Raw genomic sequence first — 10,692 nt, forward strand, 5'->3', positions numbered from 1 at the left:
TGGGCATGCGCGTGAAAGCGGTCTCATGCTGGTACTTGTAGTTTTTTATTCCCCATAACAATCATTAGTTTATCATCTCGAGTACTACATTTCCCGAAAACCCACATTCTGTGCTTTTTTTCAAAATTGTTTTGTTTGTTAAAACCAAGCCTCAAAGCCTCTGAAAAGTTTCTCTTTCTTTTGAAACTTTTTTACGTATTTATACAAAGCAAGGCATGTTTCATACCTAGAAGTAACCCGAGTTTTACAGAGTACACAGGCAAAAGCACAAGAAACAAATCATTAGAATAACAATAAAAGAAAACAAGCAAAAGCACACAATAAAAAAATAAAAGCAAACAAGCAAAAGCACACAGAATAAAAACAATAAAAACATTCAAACAAATAAAACTGACAAAAAAATAGATCAATTTGTAGGAGCAGGCCAAATCACAAGGACAATGATAAAAGGTACAAGCTGGTTTGTAATCAGTTGTGCACGTATGTAAAATTGTAGATCAGACCACATAAAATACAGTGTATTACACAATTTAATTAAAAGAAGGTAGGTCTTTAGTTTGGATTCGAAAGAAGTCAGCATAGTCTCAAATCTGAGCTACAAGAGATTCAATATTATATTTATACTACACTAACATATTTATGCACAAAATGGGTGTTCACCTCCCATAACTACTACATTATAAGTTAAAAAAAAAAGAATCCTAGCTCCACTTAGCCATTTTAACTTGATTTTGTTAACATTCCCTAAAATCAATTGGAAAAGGAAGCCAGCTCGTCTGAAATGTAACCAATCCAGTGTTTGGATATTTAATGTGATTTCTTTGCAGTTATGTTATTTGTAAGTACAGTTTTCAGTGGTCAATTGGGGGCATTTTCTGGTTCAGACAAGACAATAGTGCCTCAGAATAAAGTTATCTCGAAGAAAAAGTGAAATTATAAGTCTGTAAATTGATAGCCAACTCATAAAGAGGGAAATGAGTTTCACTGCTATGATGATAAACAGTTATGTACGTGGGATGGTGGCAGTATTAAGGATTACTGACCAAAACAATTGATTTACAAACAAGTACTTGGACATTTCAAAGCTTATTCATAGCATGGAAAACTCCCTGAGAACCCATCCCTTGCACACACACACACAAAAGTTTGAGACATTTCCTTTCTATCACTACCACTTCCTCAACCACCTCTACACACACACACACACACACACACACACACATATATTTTGAAATGTAGAGAAATGAAAGAGGCTGTGTAAGTCTCTGGTATTGCAAAATTTGTTTCTAAAGTCAAATAAGCAAAACATTATTCATATTGATTATATACGATAACATAGTGCTTCATTGGACTGTACTTTTTGTGTCATAATCCTCCAGTGTCACATTGGAAAGCTGTCTTAATGTGTTGGTAATTATAATCAATGTGAATTGTTAAGTTTAATGGTGTCACACTAGAACAATCCTGCATCCTTTTTGCCACTGTTGTAATTACTTAAAGGACAGGTTTAAACAATAGTCAGATGCCCAAATGAACATTGAACATTGGTTTTTCTTGCTATAATCATTCCTCCTGTTCATACTGACCATCAGCCTCTTTCTGTGCAAAAATGTATTTCAAAGTTTATCTGAAGCTAATATGAACCTTCACTTGTCCAAATGAGTCAAATCAAGTAGATATGTTTCAACATTAGTCCCTCTTTTTGTTACTATACTTCCACCACAGCTCAACAGGGAAGCACTGTCTGAGGAAACACAAAGAGGGAATTTGATGCTAAAAAGACTGTAAATGTGGCAGATATCCACTTGATATGACTAACTCTGACTGCTGAAGCCTCATATAAGCTTCACATCAACTTTTAAATGCATTTTTGCACAAAATGACTGTATGGAGACACTGTGGATATTGGCCCCCATCACTTACACTGAAAGCACATTCAAAGGGGATCTTTTAATAGCCAGTATGAACAAGAGGAATGATTACAGCGAGGAAAACCTCTTTCAGTGTTCATATGGACACCTCACTGCTGTTTTAAGATTCATCAGATATGAAAAATCGTGAATTTGTCCTTTACGGTTGTTGTTGTTTTCAACCCAAACTGCAGCCTTCACACATGGTAGAGTAAACCCTCCTCTTGGCTATTTGTAGATTGGAGTATTTGTTAGATAAATGAACAAAATCTTGTTGACATCTGCATGAACAGATGTTTCAATTTTCCTCTCCCTCTAAGCCAAGAGATGAAAAGAACAGAGCAGATGCTGCTGTCATATGATGCTGTGGCACCCGATTCCTTGCAATTTGTCACTTTCCGAGGTTAAAAGAAGTAACCACGTTAATAGTAACAAAGGTAAAATATAGTGTAGAAATTGCTTCTTTTCTCAAAAAGGCTGCACATCACAAATAGGTTAACAGATCTTCCACTAGGGGGCACTAAAACATTACTGATGGCCTTCAGGTTGCCAACAGCTCAGGGCTTAGATTCATCTTATCTGTTCCTGTGGAAGCAGTGATTGTTGGATAAATTGAGCAAAATTGTTGAGTTGAGCTGCTGTTTCTCATCATCAAGCAATCAATCAAATAACTGCAGGCAAAATGACAACCAGCTGTGACTTTATTTCAAAAGTTTGAAAACAGCAATACTAAAAACACTTGACTGATCGTGATTTTTTTAAGTCATCGATTCCTCAATATGCCACCACTGTACAGAAGCCACTTGACAGTTGACATTTTGATCTTCAATACTCAATAATACAAGAGGCAGCAAAGCATACTGATAAACAGCTGTCTGGATAACTTTACACCAAGTTAAGATGTCTACAGAACAATTGTGCTGTGAGATTTTTAGATTAAAAGTACTACATCACCTATTAGAAAATCACATCTTCTCAGATTCTTTTGTAAGGCCAGATGTCGATTCTCCACACAATGCATACACACAAACTCCCACTCAAGTTACCAGCTAATGAAAAGACCCTCGTCTCTTTGTTTAGATAAGTAAAATTAACAGTAGACATTTTATTTAGAGTTACGCCAAAAGTACTTCACTAGGCCTGTGCATGGGTTTCTTTTATTTTCCGAAATGATGCCCCGCTGCAACAGTAGCACTAAAACAACTCACTGCAATGATCAAAGGCTTGGGGTTGGAAATATATCACCAAGTCACAAGGTATCACATACATACAAGTCTGAATCCAGTAAAATCATACATTTGATGAGAGCAGCTATAGTCAGAAACCATTCAGTTTGTTTTTTGTTTTTTTTACAGTAGTGACCAGCACACTGCATCCAAATTCAGCTTTCATGAATGTGTTCAAGCTTTGGCCAAAAGCTTCTTTTGTTGTTGTCTTGTCGGCTGTATAGCTGAATCGATTTAAACACCTTACTTTGCAAGAAAAAACACTGTACAGTTGTTAGGTATACATTTGAACAAAGACACATTACTCTAAAGGTCTAACAGCGAGTAAAGAAATGGACAACAGGGACGATCGTCACTCTGCCACAGAAAATACCGTTTCAGATTCAGGTGGATTTACTATATACTCAAAAGCTGTATATATATATTTACCTCCATCTATGCAGAGATGAAATTGTATTGTTTATTTTTGATGGTGATATTTTTTTTTTTCTTGAGCATGAATCACCTCTCATTTCTCAAAATCTCTTCACACATTTGCCACTCACTGAGTGTTGTCAGAAGGAGTACAAAAATGACATGTTTAATGGCAATTTTGGAAATAAACAATCATTTTTTAAAATCATTTGCTTATAGAAATGTCTATACGCAACATGTACATGAAGCCTGTAGAAAGTCAAGGCGCGAGGATTTGTTATAATTATGGTGCAAGACACGTTAAAGTCTAAATGACACAGTAAAACATCTCTAATTAAAAATGTCAGTAGCCCCTTATCCCATAAATGAAGATATATTGTTTTCAAAACCTGAATTCACAGTACAAAAATATAATATGCCTTCACTAATTGGATATCATGAAGTCTATGATAAACAGCAGACTTATGATAGTCTTTAATAGTCCTTTCTATGACCTTGCAATACCATTTGGCACTTTGGCACACTATGTGCTCACACACTAACGTAAAATGATGCAACCACTAAAGCGTCTATGTGAGGATGTAAGTCAGTACTTTCAAGAGAGGATTTTTTTTTCTTCTGTAATATTTCAGTTCTGTTTTATTGTGTTGAATGGCATTGTTTTGGGGAAGATGACATTTACACAGTTTCCCCCGTGACGGCCAATTAGACAGCTTCTGCAGAAGTTTCAGTTGAAACAGACATTGTTACTTTGGCTATTTTCACAGTGGTCTTCACACAGCTCTCTGCAGCCCTGTTGGCAGAAATGTTGGCATTTCTGTTCTGGCAGTCTGACTCGAGGCTATTGTCCAACTGTTGGGCACTGCCCCTGCAGGAGTGACAGGAGCTGAGGAAGGCGTGCCGCAGATCCTTGCTCCTCAAGGCGTAGATGATTGGGTTGACAGTGGAGTTGAGCAGGCAGAGCATGCTGCAGAATGCAAACACTGTCTTGATGTCATCATCCATCCTCCAGAAGAGGTCATAGACCATGATGGCAAGCAGTGGGCCCCAGCAGATGACCAGCACCGCCAGGATAAGCACCAGGGTCTTGGCCAGACGGATGTCCATGCGTGCCTGCTCAGGGCGTGTGGTCTGCACTTTAGTCCCATCTGCTGAATATACAACAAGGCTCTTCTGGGATGTGCGGCTCAGCATGCGCACAGCATGGTGGTGTGCTTTCCACAGGATGTATATGTAGGCGTAGATAATGAAAAGAACCAGCACACTGGTCACCCCGATCCAGAACATTAGGTAGTTCTCATCAATCAGAGGGAAAATGTCTGAGCAAACAGAGTTGAGACGTTTACAGTTCCAGCCCAGCAGAGGTAGCACTGCGATGACGATGGAGATGGTCCACATCATACAAAAGGCAATGACAGCCTTGGTCCGTGTCACGATGCGCCTATAGGCGAGTGGCCGGTGTATGGAGATGTAGCGGTCAATAGCAGTGAGGAAAAGGCTCCCCACAGAAGCTGTGAAAGACGCCGTGACTCCACCCAGCTTGAAGAGAAAAACATTAGGACTGTCCTTCCTGTGGAAAACATGAAAGTCCAGAAAGCTGTACACAAAGATAACACTGCCCAGCAGGTCAGCCACAGCCAGACTGCCTATGAAGTGATAGGACGGCCGGCAGCGGAGGGTGCGGGACTGCAGGATGACACAGAGCACCACCAAGTTCTCCAGCACCGTGAAGGTACCCAGAGTCAGTGACATCACAGCCACAGCCAGCTGCTGGCTGGGAGTCAGGATCATGAAGCACTCCATGTCCATAAAGTTCTCCCCACATTGTATATTGTTTGTCTCATCTCTGAATGTGCTCCTGTTGCCAAACAAGTCTGTGGCATTGGTGGGGAAGAAAGGGATGCCTTTAAGGATCAGCTCCTCATCTGCAGGTACTTTGTTTGGGAAGGAGTTGCTGCGGAAAGCAGATAAGGGCTTCTGCAGGGCGAAGCTGCCCTTGAAGTCTACATCATTGATGGGGTCGTCATAGTTGGCATCGTTGGAGCCCAGATACTGTAAACCAGATGTAATAGTCCGGAAGGTGGTGTCCGCCACACCATCCAGCACAGATTTCATGGCTGTGTCTGAGGGTAATACTGCAGTCTAAGACACCTGGACAACCTACAAATTGATGACAAACATTTTAGACATGTTTGAAAAACCTAATAAAGAATCCTATGCATATAATGAGAATATATTTTCTGGTATGTTTACAGCTACAATATTTGAGTCAACACCTCTGATATAAAAAATACCATTAACATAAATTAACGTTCACATGAATATGTGAGGGTTATTTAGAAGTATTTAGAAATTCACAATTCTTTGATAGTTTTGTACAATTTTAGATTTTGTTTTAAATAATACATTTTATAGAGTTCCTGGATTGGGCATAAAGCACATCTGGTCTCTAAGCAGCGATGCCCTTATAAATACTTTATCATGTACCCTGCACTTCTCAACACACATTTTTCACAATTATTCATTACTGTTTACTTTTCAAGAACAGGACACGTACATATAAACACAAGAAACATGAGCACATTTTTATGAGGTTTAAAACCACACAATAAACGCTAAGCATACAAAATAATGCAATTCATCTATACCTACATAGACTATTGTAATAACGCTAATAATCTTTATCTAAAACGATTAACAGTACATGCATGTTCTAATTTGGGTAGTGTAATTTTTAAACAGTTAATAGAAATATAACTGCTTTTACACAATTTAGCTGTATGCACAATTTGAACAATTAGTTTTAATAAAATATATGGAGCCTAAAGGTTTATGCAGAAGTGCAAATGTATACATTTGCTGATGCACTAATACATGCAGAAATCCACACATTAAAAAAAAGGGGGGGAAACGCAGCTATACTTTCGTGCTGGCGCTGACCAAACAACACGAAGCATTTTAAGTATTGATACAAGTATGAAAAACATTTTTAAAACAATTAACTTAACATTTTAAAGAGAAAAAGTGTTTCTTTACCTTACATAATTTTTCCAAGTGCGCAGAATCGCCCTTAATCACCGCGCGTTAATCCAAGTCAGAAGCGCATCATCCAACCAACACTGATCTTACATAAAAGGAGAAACAACCAGTGTGCATGTGTTAGAATGAAATCATCATTGTTATTATCATAATGAGTTTCTTTGTCAAATTCTACGTGTAACATAAGTTGTTTTTTTTTTTTTTAAATGTCTGTAGAAGTGTCTTGTCGCTCTTGGAGTGCGCTCCTGCTTTGTGGATACAGGCTGCTGCTGCTGCTCCAGCGTCTCTCCAGTCTTTCTCTCTGTGTCCTCACACTTATGAAGCGTCGCTCCTACAAGCTCAGTCACGTGTTTCCATATATCTTTATCTGCCCAACCCATGAAGCTATCAAGTGCGGTGCATGAACAAGGGAGACGACTGGGGTGGTGGCTTATAAAAAGAATCTGATTTGAATTCCCAAAGCTCTTCTTATAACAGACGACGTGCAGTATCAACAGCACGAAGCACAAAAACCCAGATTAGGTCAAGTTTAGAATAATCTTCCTCATTCATGAGGTAATTGTGAACACAATTTCTACATTTTGCAGGAAACAAAAAGCTGCATTTATCCTATAAAATCTTTACTTTTTAAATGTCACTGAGTAGACTTTCCCTTCGTTTTAACGCATTCAAAGTCAGATAGAGGTTGCAGAGTTAATTGATAGTCAATGCATGTCTATTTGTTGTGTGAATAATTAACCAAAATTGAATATCTCAAAGAACAAAGAGCAGACTTAATTTTTGATGCTGGCAGAGCTCAAGCCAGTAATTCTCATCATTGTCTTTTTTTCTCTTAATAACTGTTTTTACTTCATACTCATCAAGATGTCCACATTTTCCATTTTTACTGATGCGAGCCAAATATTTTAAGTCCTTAAAACTTAGTCAGTGTTTGTATTTGGATGATAGTAGAAAAGAAAAATACATTTTATGGGCAAAATACTTCTTTTACACACTCTAGAAATAAATCTCTGAAAGGGTTGTTCAGTAATGTGACAACACAAGATGATCCATCCTCATTTTATTATGTTTTTTTGTACACCTCATCTACCCTGATGTCCCTTCTCCTCAGGATAAACCAGCTAGTTCTCAACAGGTTCAATCAGATTACCCAATGGTCACAATAACAAAGATATGGCCTTTTCTTGGCCTTAATAACAACAGATTCAATTCACTGACTATAAATGATATTCATTTGGCAATATCCATGCAAATGTTTTAGTGATGTTTTTTTTCCCCTTCACAATGGCAGAATCAGTGGTGCAGGCCATGGAGGCAGGATTTGAGTGGCTGTATTGTTGTAGATAAAATCAGTATAAATGCATTAAAATGGCCACAGCTTGCCTCAGCAGAGAGAACACGGAAACCTTGTGCCACTTCAGGGCTGAAATGAGGCTATATTGCTCTGTCATCATCACAGGTGCAATTATTAATATTGCTCAGCCATGGCGACCGTCTGCGTCTGAAATGAACAGAATGTTCTACTTCCCAAAATGAAAAGACATTTATGGTCAGGTAATGGTAGAAATGTCTTGTGAACATAGATCTTGAGCAGTTTGAAGCAAATTTTTCTCTGAGTTTATTATTCTTTTTTGGCAAATCAACTGCTGGCAGGTTGTCAGTGCAAGCAGCTGAGTTACTTGTAAATCTTCTGCAACTTTAGGCAAACTGAGAAAGAACACATTATTTACAGTCATGAACTGCTGGACTAGATACAGATAAAAGCTGAGCTCCACACATGATTCAAACCTGAGAACTGCTTCAAATAAAAGCCCTCTTCCTCGACTGTTGATAACTGATTAGCTCTAGCAGAGTAACTGGAAGATAAATGCCTTGTTCTGGGAAACATCAAAGGAATGAGAGGAGAATAACACTGCTTCACTTCCTCTGCTCAGGGTTTCTTGGATCGTACAGGAGTTGGAAGTAATGATCTTCCAAACTCCAGTTTGCCTCTTAAACCCTGGGAAGAAAATGTCACCCTCAGATACCCTTTCACTGTTACAGCGCATCAATCTGTGATGTTTTGGTTCATTCTTGGAGCTATGTTTTGATCATGTCAGTCACGTTGTCATTGTTTGTACCTTCAACGTTGCGTGTCGACTTCTGTTTTTTGCTTCCTACATTTCTGAACACCTACAGAAGGGTCACGGACTGCTTGTTTCATATAATTTATTTCATTGACGTAAAGTCTAGCAAATCAAATAATTGTTTATCATTGTCGCTACATTTTGTTACCATTTATTATGATGAAATATTTATTTCTGTTCCCTCTGTCTGTGCTTTACAACCTTTTTGTTTCATTTATACTCCCACAGATGAGCCTGTCAGTTCCCCTTCAACACCAGCCATCATGTTCCAAATATGTTCATTTGAATTCATTAAATGGATACTATTTAATACTAGTCATTACATAAAAGTGGATATCGTTGGAATATTTTTTTCATACAAGACAAAGTGATCCTGAAATGGTCTATGTTTAGGCTTGGTCTGTTTTTCTTTGTTTCTGTCAAGTTAGCATTTATTACCTCTTAGAGTGGTAGAGGCTGGGTATTTCAACCATTTTTCTAATACTTTTGGCTATCTATCTAGTGTTTTCTGCTTGTTTGCTAACTAATTTTCACGTACTTTCAATCACAATGTGTGTGTCAGAACTAGGGATGCATCAATTCTGATACAACAGAGTGGTATCAACCCAATACTGACCTTTACACATTCAAGTTTCTTCATCAGTGTCATTATAAAATTCAGTGATTTACTTACCTTCATGACAGGCTTCTAACTCAGTTTTCAGTGCCACATATAGTATCTTTGCCCTAAAAATATACTAAAAATCAGCCTCACACCAATTTGTAATTCCACAAATATGTTGATATACATGTAAATATGTTTTTATATATCGTATTAGCTAAGCTACTCCACAATCTTTCCACGTACTCCTGACAACTGTCAGCCCTGGTTGGTAATCACTTGTTTGTCCTTGCCAATGAAATCGAGAAAAAAAATAACCATTTTTAATAAAATTCTGCAAGACAGACACAAAAATTTAGTGTTTATCATAAATGTGCAGTAAATTACCTTGCTATGGTGTTTGGCCAGTTATCAGTGGTGAATAAAGAAATACCCACCATCTAACAATTCAACAGGACCTAGAAATGGAAGGTACATCAACAACACTTCTTCTTTACATTTTTTTAATAGTGGATTTCATTTGATTGATCTATAGTGTTTGACAGCAGTGGTTTCTTACATTTACATGTTACTGCAGCAGAATGCACGGTTAAGTATTCGCAGCCATTTGATTGACAACTAGGGACAACTAAATATGTCTGTGAGAGTGATTCCTCTGCTGCCTGGGTACGATCCATCCTGTCACTCATGTGCAATGTAATGAATTATCCTTTATGTCTGCTTAGACATGCGACACCTATAAATATAATATACATCTACCATAAAACAGCCCTGTCTACAGAGAGTGTGGTGCAGGATGAAGCAGCAATCTTACTCTAAACATAAAACACCTCATATAAAATGACTAAATGTTCCAGCAAAAATGTCTAATAGAATTTGAATTTCATCTGCTTATTATTCTGATCCCAGTTACCCAGACTTTGTAATATCCACCACATGAAGCACTTAGACTTTAGGCAGCAGGATGGGTTGCTGACTGGTGTACCGACTGGTGTACTGTGACAGTTTTCTCTGTCACAGTACACCACTTGGTTGGCATGTTAACCTGTTGGTGAGCAATGAGTGATGGCTCAAGCAAAGCTCATGGCCATCTGCGTTTCAGTTATGGTACATAACATTTTGTCCTCCAGTGACTCACTTTGAGTCCACACGGATCAGAGAAAAGAGCTTGGGGAAAAAATCACCATAGTCAGAGAAAGTAACTTAGAGTAAGTCTTATGTGATCTGTAACTGCGTAGCTAATTGAACTAGCTAACTGACAAAATTAATGTTAGCTTGCTACATTTCTGAAGTAGGGCTTAGTTATTACTAAATGTTTACACCTGTAACTGCTGCGTATAAGTTGCGTCACTAACTGAACTAGCTAGCCTAACTCA

The 10,692-nt window shown here is 38.1% G+C and overlaps 1 protein-coding gene across 1 annotated transcript; it reads right to left on the bottom strand.

The window, feature by feature from the left end:
* Positions 1-2,593: 2,593 nt before the first annotated feature.
* Positions 2,594-8,908, bottom strand: cnr1 (cannabinoid receptor 1). Its single transcript, XM_044329923.1, has 2 exons — positions 6,587-8,908; positions 2,594-5,710 (listed from the first exon to the last, which is right to left on the bottom strand). The coding sequence occupies exon 2, from the start codon at positions 5,663-5,665 to the stop codon at positions 4,256-4,258; it is 1,410 nt and encodes a 469-aa protein (XP_044185858.1). The 5' UTR covers positions 5,666-5,710; positions 6,587-8,908; the 3' UTR covers positions 2,594-4,255.
* Positions 8,909-10,692: the final 1,784 nt, after the last annotated feature.

The sequence above is a fragment of the Thunnus albacares genome, chromosome 16, assembly GCF_914725855.1.
Source record: "Thunnus albacares chromosome 16, fThuAlb1.1, whole genome shotgun sequence".
In the NCBI taxonomy this organism is placed as follows: domain Eukaryota; kingdom Metazoa; phylum Chordata; class Actinopteri; order Scombriformes; family Scombridae; genus Thunnus; species Thunnus albacares.